Source organism: Hippopotamus amphibius, chromosome 10, assembly GCF_030028045.1.
Source record: "Hippopotamus amphibius kiboko isolate mHipAmp2 chromosome 10, mHipAmp2.hap2, whole genome shotgun sequence".
Lineage (NCBI taxonomy): Eukaryota > Metazoa > Chordata > Mammalia > Artiodactyla > Hippopotamidae > Hippopotamus > Hippopotamus amphibius.
The window spans coordinates 111527234-111547481 of NC_080195.1; the positions used below are offsets into that span (position 1 = coordinate 111527234).

At 40.7% G+C, this 20248-nt stretch overlaps 1 protein-coding gene across 3 annotated transcripts in view; it reads right to left on the reverse strand.

Annotated features, from left to right (window-relative positions):
• Positions 1 to 19982, reverse strand: part of BRWD1 (bromodomain and WD repeat domain containing 1) — a 122599-nt gene extending 102617 nt beyond the window's left edge. The window contains exons 1-4 of one of the 3 annotated variants that reach the window (XM_057697087.1): positions 19683 to 19982; positions 19528 to 19586; positions 19333 to 19362; positions 19120 to 19179 (exon numbers count right to left, since the gene is read on the reverse strand). In XM_057697087.1, the coding sequence (XP_057553070.1) occupies positions 19120 to 19179; positions 19333 to 19362; positions 19528 to 19586; positions 19683 to 19731 (198 nt within the window). In that variant the 5' untranslated portion in view covers positions 19732 to 19982. The remainder of the gene's footprint in view (positions 1 to 19119; positions 19180 to 19332; positions 19363 to 19527; positions 19587 to 19682) is intronic. The other 2 variants (XM_057697083.1, XM_057697085.1) reach the window with 2 other exon arrangements.
• Positions 19983 to 20248: the final 266 nt, after the last annotated feature.

Consider the following 20248-nt stretch of genomic DNA (forward strand, 5'->3'; position numbering starts at 1 on the left):
AACATCACTGTACAGGACTGTCCCCACATTCAGGACACTCGGTATCTCTGGCTCCCTTCCATTAATGCCAACAACACTCCTCTTGCCATTCTGACACCAACAACGCCCCACGCATTTTCAAACTCCCTGAGAAACACTGCTCCAAAGAAAATCTGAAACCAAGTTCTAGATTTCACTTTTGGTTCTGAATCATGAATTCAAATGTAAAATAAACCTGGATTCAATATAAAGTTTTTGTTCATAAACCCTGGTGACATCTTCAACTTTACAACCTGACTTATGTTTCCCACCATGACAGATATTCCAAGGCAAAACTCAAAAGATTATCAAAGCTCAGACAGACCTCAAAAAAGTATTTAACATTAATCAGGTGCTTCAAAGTGTCAGTACGTAAAAGTCCAAAAACTGTTGTAAATAATTAGCTCATCATTAAGAGTGGAGAGAAAGATAGGAGGAACTAGAAGGTAATTCCAACAAGATCAAGAAAATCACAGATCTAAGAACTTGTCAGTAATGCAAACCTGAAAACAAAAACCCTACTAAAGTAACTGTACTCACTGACCTAAACAACATAACTAAAAGGATTAAATGTCTAAAATAAAATGACTTTGGGCAATGGCAACATGACTTCCGTAAGGTGGAAAATCACTCTTCACTAATACTTTTCTTTGAGATTTCCACTATTCAGGTGGATAGAGAACTTTTAATTACATAACTGACTTTAAGTTCTGAGGTTACACAACCAACTCTGAGCATGGAGACTTGTTTTTGAAGATCAGCTATAAAAGATATGGATAAAAAGAAATTCTCCAGACAGAAAGGTATGGATAGAAAATTTTTAACAGATTGCTTCCCAGTGCTATACATCTTATTTTATCTCTTAAATGATATGGAAGGAGAACTTTACAAACATGCAATAAAAGATTGCCTGTATTGAATAAGCAATAAAACTGACCGTTAAAATAAAAGGAGGCTTCAAAATAGGCACGTAGATCTAGACAAAGTCCAGATAGTATAGGAAGATGGACTCCATACGACAGCTATTAATTTCCATAAAGAGAATTACAGAGTCTCTGCATTTTTTCTGACGATTCTAACATAACCAAGTCAAAGATAACATAAAGATGGTGGGGGAGGGTAGGAATTATTCTATTTTTGTATCTGAAAAATATCAATAACATGGTTCTAAGACAATATAGACAACAAAAGAAAGAAAAAATGGCCTGAATTTTTAAAAATTAATATCATATTGGAAAAAATCAATACAATAGCTAATTTTCCTTTAATATTTTCAAGTCCTAGATATGAACATTAGAAACAGTTTCTAACAGCAACTTCAATGAGTAAGCCACAGTTATACAAGATCCTCAGGAGTCAGCTCAGAAACAAAGTTCCTCTAAAGGTCAAACAGCCCATTTCTCTACCATCGTGTTTTTTGTAGCCATATTCAGTCTCAGACAGTTTATCAGTGACAATCCTAGAATCACTGTATTACTATCACTATTGCAAATAATGCTGTGAGCATGAGTCCCTTCAAGCCCTGGGCAGCAGTTCCAGAAAGTGGCAGTAAAGTTTGGGATGCTGTGATCTAATACGAATATTTAATATCTTTAATGTGTACCTGTCTCACTTTAGCTTTCCCTCAAATTATTTTAAGCTGCATCTAGAAATCCTGCAATGCAAAACATGTAAGTAAACTACCATATCATAATTCCTACAACAATGAAAAGTACAGTACAACAATGCAACACAAGAAGTGACAGAAAGCACTGCCTTTTACACAAAATGAGAAATTTGGGGTCTTCCTTGCTTAAGAAATTCCTGACAGCTTCTGATGAGATAGACTTTCTTTACTTAAAAAGTGCAAGCTTAGGGACTTCCCTGGTGGTCCAGTGGGTAAGACTCCACGCTCCCAATGCAGGGGGCCTGGGTTCAAGCCCTGGTTGGGGAACTAGAGTCCACATGCCACAACTAAGACATGGCACAGCCAAAATAAACTACTAAATTTTTTTAAATTTTTTAAATAAATAAATAAATAGTGCAAGTTTAGTAGTCAATGGCAGAATATTCCCAAAGAAATAAAAGGAAAAAACAGCTTAACACTGAGTATATACAAAAGGACCTAGGAAGAGAAATGTTCCAGCGCTGGTGTGAAGATCCTTCATTTAAAGCATTTCAGAGCTTCCCTGGTGGCGCAGTGGTTATGAATCCACCTGCCAATGCAGAGGACACTGGTTCAACCTCTGGGCCAGGAAGATCCCACATGCACCATAACTACTGAGCCAGCACTCTAGAGCCCTCAAGTCACAACTACTGAGCCCACTGCGCCACAACTACTGAAGGCTGAATGCCTAGAGCCTGAGCTCCACAAGAGAAGCCACTGCAATAGGAAGCCTCCGCACCACAACGAAGAGTAGCCCCGGCTCTCCACAACTACAGAAAGCCCAAGAGGAGCAATGAAGACCCAACACAGCCAATAAAATAAATAAATAAAATTTTAAAAAAAGAACAACAAATCATATGTTTTAAAAAATAAAAAATAAAAGCATTTCAATGTATTTTAATTCAAAAAAGTTAACTAGGGACATCCCTAGTGGCACAGTGGTTAAAAATCCACCTTCCAATGCAGGGGACACGGGTTTGATCCCTAGTTGAGGAACTAAGATCCCAAATGCCCCAGGGCAACTAAGCCTGCATGCCACAACTAGAAAGCCCATGTGCCACAACTACAGAGCCCCACTCACCTCAACTAGAGAAGCTGACACACTGCAATGAAGCTCACGCACCGCAACAAAAGATCCTGTGTGCACAAAGACCCAGTGTAGCCAATAATAAATAAAATAAATATTTTTTAAAAAAAGTAAACTAGTTTTAGCTTCCCAAAGCAATGATCACTTGCTTACCCAACAGCCATTACCTCTCCACTTTAGCATTACCTCATTTTCCCAGATTCTCTGAGGCCATGTGATCCAGTTCTAGCCAATGAAACTAGGCAGGGGAATATTTCTGGAAAAATTCTCCTCCCTAATAAAATAGTCACAAGAAGAAAAAATCCTTCCCTCCCAGCATTTCTAGGGGATGATGGCAAGAGCAGCATAAAACCACCCAGCAGTGTAAAAACTAAGAGTTTGAGGGGGAAAAAGCCAAACTGTCAAGGCTGCCCAAGCAGAAAGACAAAAGCTGACTCTTTAATATAATAACACCATTATATCACTGCATCGATTCCATCTACAGACTAGACACTATAACACAACTTTATTATTACTTAAGCCACTGCTTCTCAGCCAATAAAGTATTCAATAAGCCTATTTTCATGTGCTACACAATCTCACAAATCAGAACAGCATGTCCACCAATCTGAATATCTGTAACAAAGTCACCCACCAACCATCTCAATAAAGTAAGGCTTGCGTGGAAAAATGCTATTACTGCTGACTCCAGTGTTAAATGGGGACATATCCTTAGTTAGCATTTCTGTGAAATCTATTAATATTTTCTTCCTCCCTAAGCAAAATAATGACCCCTCTTTCTAGACCATATAAGTTTTTCCAAATTACAAACTATTCAGGAGAAAAAAAAAAATCTAAGACTTCTGATACTCTTGTTTGGCCGCGTCACATAGCTTGTGGGATCTTAGTTCCCCAACCATGGATCAAACCTGAGCCCCGGCAGTGAAACTGCTGAGTCCTTACCACTGGACCACCAGGGAATTCCCATAAGATTTCTGATATTCTTGATAGGGAGTTCTCCTGCTGTTTCTAGACCTACCATCAGATCACCTAAAAAGAATAAAATACAGAATGCAAAATTCTCATGGACTTTATCCATAAATCAGCAGACTTCTGAACAGAAAATACTCATCTTTAGATTTGTTGTACCAAATCAAAATAACAGACTTTTCTAAGCAGAATAGACCAAAATGTGCAAAGACTAAAGTGTGGATCCTATATGGAGCTTAATGAAGAGATAAATATTCCCAAAAAAGTCAAATATCATTTTTAAAAAATATTGTTTGACAAGATGTATTAAAACAGAAGACACAGGCACTTTTTTTTTTTTTTTGGCTGCGCATCTTGTGGGATCTTAGTTCCCCAACCAGGGCTTGAACCCGTGTCCCCTGCATTGGCAGGCGGATTCTTAACCACTGCACCACCAGGGAAGTCCCAAGGCCATAGATTTCAACATTAATGCAAAACATCTCCTAGTCAGACTTATTTCACCCAGAAGTCTGTCTTACTCTAAATGACCAAAAGAAATAAAACCTATTCATTTCAGCTATGTCTTTAAAACAAATCCATGAAATGCAATACAAACATAAATCAAGAGTTTACAAAGAGTCAAAAGAAATGTACTTGACAGAGATTCAAAGATTCAGCTGCTGAGTCCTGAAATGTCTAAAATGCTTAAGTAAATACAATTAAATATTCAGAACAGAAATATTATTTCCCAAATAGAAAGCCAGAAAGCACCCATGGCTTCACAGCTACTCGTTAAGGTACAGTTAAGAACCAATTCCTTCCTAATTTCTTAATAGCTTAAAGCACAACGCTGTATTTAATGACCACCTTCTTTTTAAGCTAAAATACTGATTATATACTACAAAAGTTAGAATGTAACAGGAACAGAAAAAGTCCAAAAGAACTTGGAGGGACTTTCCTGGTGGTGTAGTGGTTAAGAATCCTCCTGCCAATGTAACAAACACGGGTTTGATCCCTGTTCCAGGAAAATCCCACATGCCATGGAGCAATTAAGCCTGTGCACCACAATTACTGAGCCTGCGCTCTAGAACCCATGCTCTGCAACAAGAGAAGCCACTGCAATAAGAAGCCTACACACTACAATGAAGAGTAGCCCCCCGCTCACCACAACCAGAGAAAGCCCACGTGTAGCAACGAAGACCCCAAGCAGCCAAAACTGAATACATAAATAAATATATAAATAATAAAGTTTCTCCCTCTGTATCTTCATTTAAAAAAAAGAAGAAGAATGAACTTAGAAAATGATAATGAGGGGCTTCCCTGGTGGCACAGTGGTTAAGAATCCACCTGCCAATGCAGGAGACACGGGTTCAATCCCTAGGCCAGGAAGATCCCACATGCCTCGGAGCAACTAAATCCATGCACCACAACTACTGAGCCTGTGCTCTACAGCCCGCAAGCCACAACTACTGAAGCTCACACACTTACAGCCCATGCTCCACAACGAGAAGTCACCACAATGAGAAACCCATGTACTGCAACGAAGAGTAGCCCCGCTCACCACAACTAGAGAAAGCCCGTGTGCAGCAATGAAGACCCAATGCAGCCAAAAATAAAAATAAATAATAATTTTTTTAAAAAAAGAAAAAGATAATGATTGCATTCTCTGCAGAGAAAAAAAGATGATTCAAATGGTACTTGCAAATTGACTGACAATCTGGAAAAGGCTAAATCCATATATCATACCAACCAAATGCTAAAATAAACTGTACATAAAGACGTTAAAAAAGAAATTATAAATGGCCTAGGAAAAAATATAAGTGGATACATAATATTGCCTCTATAATTTTCTAGTACAGAAAGGCTTTAAGGAAAACCATAAAGGCAAAAAAGATTAAAAGATGCAAAAAGTTAAAAATCTTAAATCTCTAAAAATAAAACCTCCAAAGAAAACTAAAGAAGCAAGCTGCAAACTGGAAAAAAGAATTCAGAGCATGTGACAGACTAAAGAATAACCTAAACATGTGGGGAATTCTTACAAAACAGTAAGACAGCAGTAGAAAAGCAGGTAAAACATATAAAAAGGATATAAAAAGATATAAAAGAGATAAAAAGATAAAAGATTCAAAAATTCAGAACAGATAAATTATCAACAGCCAACAAACTTATTTCCTTAAAAAAAAAGTCTTAGACATATAATTCCTGAGTCAGAGCTGGGTCAGAGGTGATGCAGGTTTTTAAGGCTGATAGTGACCGTCTTTTCCTCTGATCTTCATATGGCTGGCTCCTTTTCATCCTTCAGGTCAAATGTTACCCCATCAAAAAAAGCTTTCCCTCACCACCCATCTAAAATACTGGGTACCTCCTTTCACCCTCCCTTTCCAATCCCCATCACCAATCTGAATTTGTATTACAGTAACCTGTCTGCTGCTTCTGGTCATTTTCACCCGTAAGGTGCCAGCTCCATGAAAGTAGGAGCCTTGTCCCTCTCATCCACACTGGTATCCCTGGAACTTGAACATGGTAGGTATTCATTTACTGAATAAATGCATCATGCATTAGTGAATAAATCATCAATACACAAAGTGAGACTTAGAGCCCCGATCTGCCCCTTATAAACATAACCTTATCCAAGTTACTTGTCTCTTCCAGCTTCACTTCAAACAGGAAATCATGATATATACAAAGTAAAAGGGTTGCTGAGAAAATTAAAAGAGATAACATGGGTTAAAGCTCTTTAACTTTTGCGCAGTACTTGGCAAAAAATGACTCAAACCTTAGCTACCGATGCTATTTTATTCAACAGATTGACAAAGATTAAAAAGGTTATCTGGGCAGATTATTATATAGAGTATATTATTATATACCGTATATTATTATATACGGTATATTATCATATATGGTGTATTATTATATATGGTACATAATGAAATCAGTACATTATTACATACAGTAGTCAAAAGTTTAAATAGGAAGGGACTTTCCTGGTGGTCCAGCAGTTAAGACTCCTTGCTCCCAATGCAGGGGGCCCTGGTTCCATTCCTGTTCAGGGAACTAGATCCCACACGCTGCAACTAAAGATCCTGCATGCCGCAACTAAAGATCCTGCATGCTGCAACCAAAACCCAACATAGCCAAATAAATAAATATTAAAAAAAAAAAAGAGAGAGAGAGAGAGAGACTTCCCTGGTGGTCCAGTGGTTAAGAATCCACCTTCCGATGCAGAGGACGTGGGATCCACCCCTGCTCAGGGAACTAGATCCCACTTGCCGAGGGGTAACTAAGCACACCGGCCATAACTACCAAGGTTGCGCACCTCAACAAGAGAGCCTCTGTGCCACAAACTACAGTGCCCATGCACCCTGGAGCCCACGTGCCACAGCTAGAGAGAGAAAACCTGCAGGACACATCTAGAGAGATGCCTGCGCGCCACAACAAAGATCCTTTGTGCCGCAACTAAGACCCGATGCAGTCAAAAAAATAAAAATAAATAAAATTTTTTACAAATGAAAAATAAATAAAGGTAGTAAGCCATCCTATTAACTGTTAAAATGCAAATCTTTCCTGTGTGCTCACATGTGCATTCCAGACAGAGCTATTAGCACCGGGGGGGGGGGGGGGGGGGGGGGGGGTAAAAATTCACACAATGTTAAACTCACCATTTTAACCATTTTAAAATATATATTTAAGTGGCATTTGGTACATTCACAATACTCTGTAGCCATTATCACTATTTGGTCCCACACCTATTGTAAGATAAACTGAAATCTGTCAAGGCATTTTCCATGGATTCCCTTGGCTTTTTCAAGTAGGTAATCAAATTGTTTGAAAATGACAATTTTGGGGAATTCACTGGAAATCCGGCGATTAAGATTCTGTGCTTCCACTACAGGGGGCATGGGTTTGATCCCTGGTCAGGCAACTAAGATCCCACATGCCGTGGGGAAACTAAGCCTCCACGCCACAACCACAGAGCCCGCATGCCACAACTACTGAGCCAGCAACACCACAACTAGAGAGAAGACAGCGCACCACAACAAAGAGCCCACATGCCACAACAAAGAGCCCACATGCCGCAACTAAGAGCCCACATGCCACAACTAAGAGCCCACATGCTGCAACTAAGACCCGACACAGCCAAATTTTTAAAAAAAGGCAAAGGGAATCCTCAAAAAACAACTTTTAAAAAAAACAGAGTTTAGACAGGAAGAACCTTAAGGAGAGCAAATTACATTAAACATTAAAAACATGTAAACCATTTTACTTAATGATTAAATTTCTAGAAGTTTATTACAAGTGACAATTATATAAGCTATAGATTAAGAAGTGCATGGATACATAGATATTTTGATATTCAAAGAATCACTAACAGAAAAAAACTGGAAACCAACCAAATGTCCAAGAAGCTAATGGTTAGGTAAAATTTTCCAGAAAAATGGAAAGGAATTCACAACATAATATTTTCCCCTATTTTTATTAGAGTGTATGCATAAAGAAAAATAAACACTTCTCATTTTAGTGATTTTTTTTCATTTTCTCTTTGTTTTTGCATTTTCTAAATATTCTACAATGAACATAAGCAATCTTTAACATTAGGACAATTTTTAGTCACAGTGCACATAGAAAAGACTAATGAACTAATTACACATCATTTTTTAGTTACACCCCTATAGAAAGGTCACTATCAATATCTTCAAACATTTACATACAAATAAGGGCAAATTTTAAGGCTTTAAATTGAGGCTCTATCACAAGGTCTTTCTCAAGCAAAGGTCTCTCAATTTAGAATCCAGCCTCAAGTATCCCAATGATAATTTAACTAACAGATACCAGAATAAAGGGGGTCAGGGATTCTCCTGACCCACAGGAAATATGGTTAACAGTTCTAGTTCTACATCTAACTAGTATGAGAAAGTTGGACAAGGTACTCTCTAAGACTTCAGATTCCACATACGCAAAAATAATAGGTAAAATTGAATACTTACAATGTATAAGGTACACGTCTAAGTATTTTAAGGTTTTGACTAATTTAATTCCTCATTACATTAACAACAGCTAATACTTACATAGTGATTACTACCTGACACTGTTCTAAGAACTTTATATACACTAACTTACTACACCTCCCTACTATTGTATCCTCATTTTACAGATGAGAAAAGTCACAGGCATTAAAGAGCTAAAACGGCAGAACTAAAAATACAAACCCAGGCTGCCTAGTTCTGCAAGTCTCTACCATCACTGGATCATTGTAATCAGGTACAGTGCATCTTAATAAAAATAGCATGTAAGGAGATAATCAAGGAGTATCCTAAGAATTTGAGTCAAAGTGGCGTCTAGACATCTTTTAAAGCCAAAAATATGCACATTGATTAAAATCAACAGAGAAATTTTTCTAAGCAGTTTGAGTCTCACATTCAAATCACACTCATCTACTCCATTACAAATACTAAAATCAAAGTCTCAAATTCTAAAGTAATACTGAATGCATAATTCATCCTGCACTGCTAGAGTTATTAAATAATTTTAACAGAAAAGTTGTGTGTTCAAAATGCCATTTCGCAGGCCCTGGAGTTGAAGGTGACTGGCTTCCTTTACAGATCCCTTCTTCTAGAAGGGCTTTTCACTTGAATAAAACAATGCAACTTAGCAAACCAGTTCATGGCCTTAGAGAAACATGTTTGAATCCTTACAAACTGTTTCTTACATTTTCTGGAATGAAAAGTGAGAATTTCTTTTAAAAAGATGTGATACAAAGGACTCTTTTGAGGCCTATTTAAAAAACAAAAAAACAAAGAGTATGTGCTGTAATTCTTTTAAATTCCTAGATACAGTTTTCTTACATAGAGCTTACCTACTCCATGCCTACGTTTCCCAGTGATTCACTACTGTGTAAGACAGTACACATTTGGTTCAGAAATCAGTTTTTATTGCTCCCATTTCTTGTTTTATCAAAATTTTGTTGTTGTTCTGTCTGAATTATAACACCATCATTTGAATATACATAATTCAAAAAAATGCCATTTCCCCATTTCTACAAAACAAAGGAAAGATAGTAAACAATCATTGAAAAATTCTATTTTGTGGTTTCCTAATGAAATGGATTAAGGAGCTTAAAAAAAGGGGGGGGAGGGGCTATATAGCTTCCATGTATCTCGTGATCATTCAGTGCTCTAACTGACCTACAAATGAAGTATACATATTAGAGAGATTTTAAGAACTCAAACATCAGACAAAACACCATTTAGTAACCAAAGTGCTGATGACAGGTTCTCAATAAGAAAATATATAAACATTAATTCTTTTGGTAAATATTGAGAGCCTACTATGTGCCAGGAAGTATAATTCGTTGTACCTACAGATAACTACAGATGGTTATATGCCCCACATAATTTCTAAAAGTCAAAAGTAATCATTTATTTATTCCAACTATTTCAAAGAAGATAATGTGAGAAATCATCTCTCTAGCCTTAAAAATTAGAACAAGCTGGATTATCTTAAAAATAACTTTTACCCCTTTCACAGAGCTAAGCAAACAAATCTAGATTAATTACACCCCAGAAACTGATGAGCCCTTCTGTGAAGAGATAAAAGACTCACAGCTGCTTTCATCCCCAGCAGACAGGCAGGAAGAACTAAAGCAGAGGAGAAAAAGGAAAAATCTGCCAAACTTTTTTAAATAGGCACCTGTGGGCTGGCACCACTGATTAGAATGCCAAGAAGCCTCCTGAGAGTGAATCACACCCATCCCAATACCCTTCCACAGTCCTTCACCAACTGCACGGGGCCAAAAACTGGATGCAGAGCAGCTGCGGGAGAACCTAAGGCCAGGGATAGGACAACAAGGTAGAAAGCCAAGCATAGGACTGAAAAGCAAAAAGAACTCTCCATCAACCGAAAAGCAGGCAGCTGGACTACAAAATAATGCAATATCTTACAAAGTTTGGAAAGCTGGCAACTTGGCTGTAAAGTACAGACCTCTCAAGAATCTCAATGGTGCCCAAATTCCAAACTCTGCTGAAAGTCTTAATTCCACCCTCAAAAGACGTGAAGCCAGTTATCAACTGAATGCAACTAAAGCTGCACCAAAGGCCAGAGATGATCAGATACAAATTAGAGTGACCCAACCCCAAACACTAACAGCTTTGAGACAAAAAAAGCATATCCTTTACTGAGACTAACTATACTACTCTTTTAACACAAAAAGGCCCAGTATACTTGGAAAGATGATGAGATACACAACAAAGCAAAATACAAGACCCAGGGTCAAGAGAGGGAATGGCCAAAAGAAGCAGACCCAGAGATGGCCCAGGTGTTGAAAAATGCTCAGCCATTATCTTTTCAAGATATTTATTCTGGGACTTCCTAGGTGGCGCAGTGGTTAAGAATCTGCCTGCCAATGCAGGGGACACGGGTTCGAGCCCTGCTCTGGGAAGATTCCATATGCCACGGAGCAACTGATACCGTGTGCCACAACTATTGAGCCTGTGCTCTAGAGCCTGTGAGCCACAACTACTGAGCCCATGTGCCGCAACTACTGAAGCCCACACGCCTAGAGCCCGTGCTCCACAACGGGAAGCCACTACAATGAGGAGGCTGCGCACCACAATGAAGAGCAGCCCCGCTCACAGCAACTAGAGAAAGCCCGTGTGCAGCAATGAAGACCTAACAGCCAATAAATAAATAAAATAAATAAATAAAAATTGAAAAAAAAATTTATTCTGCCCCATTCTTCTATCCTTTCCAGATGGGACTTTATACATTGAACTATTTGATATCCTACAGATTGATGAAGCTCAGAGAACCCCAAGCAAAATAAGTTCCAAGACATCTACCTAGTCACAGGTGGTAGGCAGCTTCTGACATGGACCCCAATATCCCCACCTTCTGGTACTCACAGACCTGTGAAATCCCCTCCCCTTGAGTAAGTTACTTCTAACCAACAGAACACTCTAACACTGAGTAACACATCCACTGTTAGGTTACAAAAGGTTGTGACTTCTGCCTTGCCTGCAGACTACTGCCTCTTTTGATGAGGCCAGCTGCTATGTTGGAGAGATCAACATGGCAAGGAGTTGAGGGCAGCCAAGAGCCAGCTAGGAACTGTGGCTCTCAGTTCAACAATCCACTCCAGGAACTGAAGCCAGCCAAAGACCATGTGAACCTGGAAGCAGATCCTTCCACAGTCAAGCTCTCAGTTGAAACCCCAGCTCTGGCCAACACTTTGATTGCAGCCTTGAGAGAGACTGAGACAGAGGACTCGGCTTAGCTGTGCCTGGACTCTTGACTTAAACTTAGACAATAATAAATCTGTGGGACTCCCCTGGCAGTCTGGCAGTTAAGACTCTGAGCTTCCAATGCAGGGGGCACAGATTCCCTGGTCAGGGAACAAGATCCCACGTGCTGTGTGGTGTGGCCAAATAAAAATAATTAATTAGTTAATCTGTGCTGTTTTAAGTCACTAAGTTTCGGATAATTTTTTATGTAGCAACAGACAATGACTACAGTTAAAAAAAAATTTTTTTTTAAATAAAGTCAAAACAAAGACGTTTTCAAACCAAAAAGAAAAACGAAAACTGAAGTCATTGCCAACAAACTTGCATTAAAAGAAATATCAAAATAAGCTGTGGAGACTAAAGAAAAAATAATCACAAATAAGAGGCATGGAAAGACAGGAAGGAGTTAAAAATATCAGGAAAGATATACAGGTGGGTAAGCAAATGAAAACTGACTTTAAAACAACTGCAGGGACGTCCCTGGTGGTCCAGCGTTTAAGGCTCTGTGCTTCCAATGCAGGGGACGCAGGTACAATCCCTGGTCAGCGAACTAAGAACTCACATACCTTACAGCATGGCCAAAAAAAACTAAATAAAATGAAACAAAACAACTGCAATAACATCTGGAAAAATTAATGACATATATAAGAGTAAAATATGATAATAGCCCAAAGGATGGGAGGATGACATCCAAGGGCTTTAACTCTATTTACATGAGAAGGGCAAAGCACGTAAAGTAGATGGTAACACACATTATAATCTCTAGGGTAACCACTAAAAGAATAAAAAGATAGGGCTTCCCTGGTGGTGCAGTGGTTAAGAATCCTCAGGTTCAATCCCTGAGCCAGGAGGATCCCACACGCCACGAAGCAACTGGGCCCGTACGCCACAACTACTAAGCCTGTGCTCTAGAGGCTGCGAGCCACAATTACTAAGCCCGCGCACCTAGAGCCTGTGCTCCACAAAACAAGCCTCTGCAATGAGAACCCTGCACACCACAACAAAGAGTAGCCCCCCTCACTGCTACAGAAAGTCCCTGCACAGCAATGAAGACCCAACACAGCCAATAAATAAATAAATAAATAAATATTTTTTTTTAAGTAAGAGAAAATAATAGAATATATAATGAAAAAGCAACAATAAATAAATAGAATAATAGCTGACTAATCCAAAAGAACGAGAGGAAAAATCAATGGGACATGTGTAAAACATGCCTGGTAGCTTAACACAATTATGTTTAAGCAATTATATTAAATACAAATGGTTTAAACACTCTGACTAAATGACTGAGTAAAACTACATGCTGTTTCAGGAGACCCTTTAAAAATGAGACCACAGGAGTTCTAAAAGGATAAAAAAGATACACTATGCCATCACTAACCAAAAGAAAGCTGGGGTGGCTACAACAACATGAGGCAATGCTAGACTTTAAGGCAAGAAGTATGAAAGAGCATCTCCTAATTTTTAAAAAGAGGGTCAAATTCTGGAAAAGGTGAACAATGGAGACAGCAAAAACATCAGTGGGAGGGGCGAAGGGAGAGAGGGAGAGCACAGAGGATTTTTAGGGCTGTAAAAGTTATTCTATACTATATTAGTGGACACGTCATTGTACACGTCCAAACCCACAGAATGCACAATACCAAGAGCATCGAATGTAAATGTAAGACAACACTAATGTAAACTATGGACTTTGGATGAGTATGATATGTCAATGTAGTCACCAACCGTAACAAACATACCTCTCTGGTGTGCGATGTTGATGATGAGAGAGCCTATGCATTTATGGGAGCAGGAGTCTATTGGAAATCTCTGTATCTTCCACTCAATTTTGCTATGAACCCAAAACTGCTCTAAAAAATTAAGTCCATTTAAAAGAAGGCGGGGACCAATCCAACAGGAAGATAACAATTGGGGATTTGTATGTACCTAATCACATAGCTTCAAAACAAAGAACTGGAAAAAAAAAAAAAAAAAAAGAGCGAGCGAGAGAGGTAATTCCACAATCGTGGTTGGGGTATTTTTTTAAATTTGTAAGGATTTAGACAGTTTGAAAGGAAAAAAAGTCACATGACTTTTGTTCTTTATAGGCAAATAACTGTTATGACTAGGTGAGCCTATGAAAACAAAGTAACTAGTAACCATTCTCTTTTAAAGTAGCACAGTAAAGGCTAAGTGACTCAGATAGCAACACCACTACCATTATTCAGAACTAAGCTACAGACTGCTGTACCCCATCCTACATTGTGGTCATCCATAAGGCTAAATACCAGCTATCATTCATTTAAGTATTAGAGCTCATTGAGACTGTATTTTGTTATTTCATTATCCCTACAAATTAGGTGAAGGGGAACTCTACACAATATTATGACTTACTGTCCTATCAACATTGTTACTGACAAATACTACTGATTACTACTGTGTGCCCAGCACTGCAAAGTTATTTCTTCCCATATAATGTTTACAAGAACACTTTGATACATTACTATCCTTGTTATACAGATAAAGGAACTGAGGCAGAGATTAAATAAATTGCCTACGATTAGAACATAGAGTAAGCAACGCTAAAAAAGTCAAGATTACAGCCCCGCCACCTAGCCCCAAAATCCAAATTTCTAATTTAATACTGCTCTATTGCTAAACTGTAACTTATCACACTGCCATGATCATTAAATGTTCCCCAGTGTTATCAGTGAAATGACTATAGAATGACAGATCACTATAGTCAAGTACAAACAAAATGCAGAATCCATAGAGAGGAAAAAAATAAGCTGCACTCAGGATGAAGGGTCTTAAGAATCCCACAATGAAAATAAAATGGTAATGTGGTGGGAAGTTGCTGTCTAACAAAGGGAGTTCAACTCGAGGATGGAAGATGCCTTAGAGAACTGGGAAGGGGAGGGTGGGGGGGAGTCGAAGGAGGGAGGGAATATGGGGATACGTGTATAAAAACAGATGAGTGAACTTGGTGTACCCCCCAAAAAATAATAAATAAATAAAATTTTAAAAAAACAAAAACAAACACAAAAAAATGGTAATGTGACTAGCTGCAATACAGGTGGGGAATACAGAGTTGTTTTATTCATTCATTTTTATTTTGGCCACGCGGCATGGCACACGGGATCTTAGTTCCCAGACCAAGGATCAAACCCATGCCCCCTGCACTGTAAGCAGGCAATCTTAACCACTGGACCGCCAACTCCCAAGAGTTGTTTTGTTTTAAATGGGTAAATAGTATCTTGCTATTTAAAAAAAAAAAAAGGCTCAACTTGAGACTCCAGCAGAATCTATCTTGCAGTGCACCCAAACTTCAAGTCTTGGATTATAATCTTCAACCATAACCTGAGTCCTTAATCCAGCAGGGAGCTCAAGATCGTAATACCACTCTCCCCTTGGTTTGGAAAGTGAATTCATAAACGGAGGAAGGCTGACAAATAAGTAGAGATGAAGAAAAGAAGTATGGATATATTCGTGCAAGTTAGTTATTCTGATATAGTAACAAGTTTTGTAATTACTGAGCTATTTTTAATGTTTCAGAGTAAAAAAGAATAATTTACTACAATAAATTTAAATATATTTATAAGTTAAATTCTTAAAAATATTATGCTTAGGTCTATGTTTACCATCTTGAGGCATCGACAGACTAAAATCATCTTCTACTTGTAAATATAGTGTGGAAACCCCTAAGGAAATTTAATTAGCAATATTAAGTGGTGTTAAATATGTTAAGATTAAATTTTCATGGTAAATTAAACACTAATCAAAATGTAAAAATATACTTGTTTCTGTGTATATTACTAAATTTATAAGACTTGTAAATGAACTTAAAAGGTTTAAGAAAAATGACCACTTACAATTCTAATAAACCAAATAGTGATTTCAATACAAACAACACTAAAGTCTTTTCCTTACACAAAAGACCTACTCAAACATTATTTAAAAAAAAGAAAAAAAAAAAAAAAGACAATAAGTCCCCTAATGATAGGCTACAATATAAGAACCTTCTGATTTTTTTTTTCTGGTTAAGGAAGAGATTGCCTACAAAAACTTATCTATCATGTTACTCAATCACAAAGTGTATCAAATCTCTTTCCCCTTTTTAAATATACCCCTCCTTTACAAATCTAGTCCTTCCCAATTCCCATGCCCAATTCTATACGTCTATTTCATTCTTTCCCTTTCTTCATCACCTATAAATCATAAAAATTCCAATTAACTTCACAGGCCCAACTGCTAATGCAGGGTTAGGTATTGAGAGATAACTAGTCTCAATTCTCCCAAGAAGTATCAAAAATATTCTTGCTTCCAAAGTACAGACTCGAATTACAGCATAGTCACAAGTGTAAGATAAACTGTAGCTTTGTAAACAGTGATACTGGAATCACCCGAAAGGCTTTAAAAAATAGTGATGTCCAGTCCCACTACAGAGATTCTGATTTAACTGTTCTGGGGCATAGCCTGGACATCCAGATTTTATAAAGCTCCCCAGATGATTCTGATCCAAGAATGAGAACTACTGAGAAAAAGTAATACACAGCATAAGGAAACAAACATAAGGAAACAATCAGACAAAAAATGTGAAACATTCTACAGGATAACTCAGTCTCCTCAGTAAATCAACAGCACTGGGGAAAAAAACTATGCAAGATAAAAAGAGATTGAAGATAATTTCAGCACAATGCACGGAACGTGCCTGAAGCCCAATTCAAGCCTAAAATATAGAACATTGGGGGACTTCCCCAGTGGTACAGCGGTTAAGACTCTGTGCTTCCACTGCAGGGGGCATGGGTTTGATTTCTGGTCAGGGAAGTTTCACATGCTGCACAGTGCAGAGAGGGGAAAAAAAGTTGGTAATTTATTTATTTATGATATATGCAGATTCATTACATTATTCCCACTTGTGTTTATCTGAACACTTCTTAAAATAGTTTTAAAAAGAAAAAGGAGACTCTGTTTGGAGAACTAGAAACTACTCATACACCCCTGACAAATAACTCTCTATATAGGAAGCTCATCCTCTACCACTGAGTGCTGGGAGAGGAGGGAGGCAGGTAAAAGAGGAAGAGGATACCCATCAGGCAAAGCATCCAGACAAGAAGACCTAAGTAACAGCCACATCACAGGGATATATCACAGAGAGAGGTTCTGACTAATCTAAACCAGAATTTTAAGTTTTAAGCAATTCTAAGGAGCAAAAACCAAAAAAATATATACATCTATTTTTAAAATAACTTTTCCAGTAGTTACAGCATTACACTTATTTCAAAATGTAAGCAATTTTCCCTTCATTAGCATGACTGCACTGTCATGTTAATAGTGCTTTTCTGGGGAGGGGGGTGGGAGAGAAAAGGATTAGGAGTTTGGAATTACCAGTGCAAACTGGTATATAATAGACAAACAAGGTCCTACTGTATAGCACACAGAACTATATTTAACATCCTGTGATACACCATAGTGAAAAGAATATGAAAGAATGTATATATGTGTACACCCGAGTCACTTAGTACAGCAATAATTAACATACTGTAATTCAACGAAATATAAATTAAAAAAAATGCTTTTCTGCTTCACTGACAGCACTGTTTTCATCTAACAACAGGAGTAAAACAATAAAACAGAACACTCCTTTAAACACTTCCTTAAGTCTCAAAATGTCAAACCCAAGAAAACATAAAAATTCTGCCATGATGCTGAATCTTTACAACTCACTTTCTTGAAAATATTCTTTTAACTGTTTGCTTCAAAAAACTCTAGGAAGACAAATTTAAAACTGACATTTGAAATAGAATCTTTTGTTACATTCACCCAACTTTAAGTGTTAAGTATTCAGTATCTACAAAACAGAAACAGACTCATAAACATAGAGAACTCCTGGTTGCCAAGGGGGAGAGGGGTGGAAGAAGGAAGGACTGGGAGTTTGGGATTAGCAGATGCAAATTATTATATGGAGAATGGATAAACAACAAGGTCCTTGTAGAGCACAGAGAATTATAATCAATATCCTGTGACCAACCATAATGGAAAATATGAAAAAGAAGATGTGTATGTACAACTGAATCACTTCGCTGTACAGCAGAAATTACCACATTGTAAATCAAGTATATTTCAAAAAAGCTTTTTAAAAAATACTTAACTGTTCATATACACATAACAAATCCCCCTATTTCTGTTCTTCTGTATACTTCAAGAATGGTGATCATACTCTACCAACTTCCGCTTGCAGGTATTAGAATTGTGGTAAAAGATCATTCAGGAGCTCTTTTTTTTCCAGTTGTCTTGCCCATACAAGATGCTGAATATGGTCTAGCAACTAAAAACACCCTTTGTACTAACATACAAAATGAAAAAATATTTTCCTGAAAAAAAGTTTTATTTCACTAAAGACAAGTGAGTGGATCAAACCAAATCATATATTGTGATAACAACTAAAAAAAGACAAAGCACAATTAAAAGAGAACTGTAATCTATGTTAATGGTGCTTCAGAAAGACAAACTGCATAGCTGGAGCCTAAACTAAGTTACATACAGCAAAGAACAATATAAAAATTCATGAAAATAAGTTTCCTGAGGCATTCAACAAGTGTAGCACAGTTTAGAGCGGCAAAAGTATCGAAGGACTGGCACAGTCTCACAGCAGCAAGATTTTTATTGCTCTGCTCAAGGGAGAAAGAAAAAAAAAATGCTTAAGAGAGGAACATTTCTCCACCTTTCAGACACTGATGCTTCTATTCCTAGGAACAAGTGGTTGAAGGAGCTGGGCGGGGTAAAAGGAGGAAGGCCAATCAGAGGTCGAGTTACAAGTCGCGTTCAGGAGAAACACGGATGAGAGCAGCTCGCGGAATGGCTGGCGCGCCGCCGGCTCTCAGCACAGGCACCGCACCTGGGGACCCACCCCGCCACAAACCGCGGCGCAGGGTCGCCCCCACCTCCGCCCGGCCGCCCCCCGGGGCCGCTTCCTCCCCCAAACAAACCCAGCCACCCCCAAAGCAAAACAAGACACACAGGGGGCAGTCCTGCCGTCCCGGTGAAGCCCCGGCCGCCCCCTCGGTCGCTGCGCCCCCTCCAGCGGGAGCCCCGAAAAGGGGGCCGGGGGGGGGGAGGAGGGGGCGCGCTCGGAAACACCGGGATGGAAACGTCAAAAGTCTCACCAATTCCTCGTAGCTCCTGCTGTGCTCGTTGCCCTCCCAGTCCAACCTCTTGGGCAGCAACTGCAAAGACCCGAGACGCGCCCGAGTGACCACCGCGCGGGGCTGGGCGGGGGGCGGCGGGGCCGGGTGGGGGGGCCGGGCGAGCGGTCCGCGGGCAGGGCGGGCGCGGGGGGCGCGGCGGGGCGGGCGCGGGGGGCGCGGCGCAGCACAGACCTGGTACTGCTCCAGCTCCTGCACCAGCACCTGCAGCCGGAGAGACGCGCCGTCAGCGGGGCGGGGGCCGCGCCCCGGTCCGCCCGGCGCCCTCCTCCCGCGACCCCAGGCGGCGGCGGCGGCGGGGCCGAGCCCCCCGGAGCGCGGCCGCCGCCCCGGCCCCCTCCCCGCCGCCGCCCGCGGGCCCGCACTCACCTGGGCGGCTCTCCGACACGGGCCGGCCGATAGGTACCGGGCGATGAGGAAGTACAGCTCTGCGGGGAGACGGGGAGCCGGGTCAGGGGCGGGCGCGACGGCGGCGGGGAGGGGGGCCGGGGCGCCGCGGGGAGGGCGCGGGCGGCGCGTCTTACCCGACTCGATGAGGGGCACCGGGCGTCGGGCGGGTGAGGGCTCCGCCATGGCCGGGAGCGGGGCCGGGGCGGGAGCGAGCAAGCGAAGCGTGTAGGCCGCGCCGAGGCCTGAGCGGGCCGGCGTCCCTCTACCTCAGGCGCGCCACCGCCGCCGCCATGCCGTGCGCGCCGCCAGCGCCGACGCCTCCGCGAAGTAGTGCCCCTGTGGAAGAGAAAGTAGTGCCTCCGCGGGGGCCGCCGGCGCCACCGTACGGTCGACGGGCGGGCCCCACCCGGAAGGGCGAGCCTCACCTCCCTCCCGACCCCCCCGCCTCAGGGGACGCAGGGCGGAGACTCTGGGCGCCAGGGGTCGGGCCCGGGGGCGGCAGCGGCGGGTGGGGGAGGGGCGCGCGCGTGGCCGGTATCCCTGCGCGTGGTGAGGCGGCGGCCGGCCATTGTGAGGCGGCGGCCCGACTGCGCGGCGGGGCGGGCGCCGGGGGCGGAGGTCGGGCGCGGGCGGCTGGCCGCGGTGGGGGTGGGGACGCGTCCCCGCTTCCCCGGCCGGAGCGGAGCCCCTCAATGCGGAA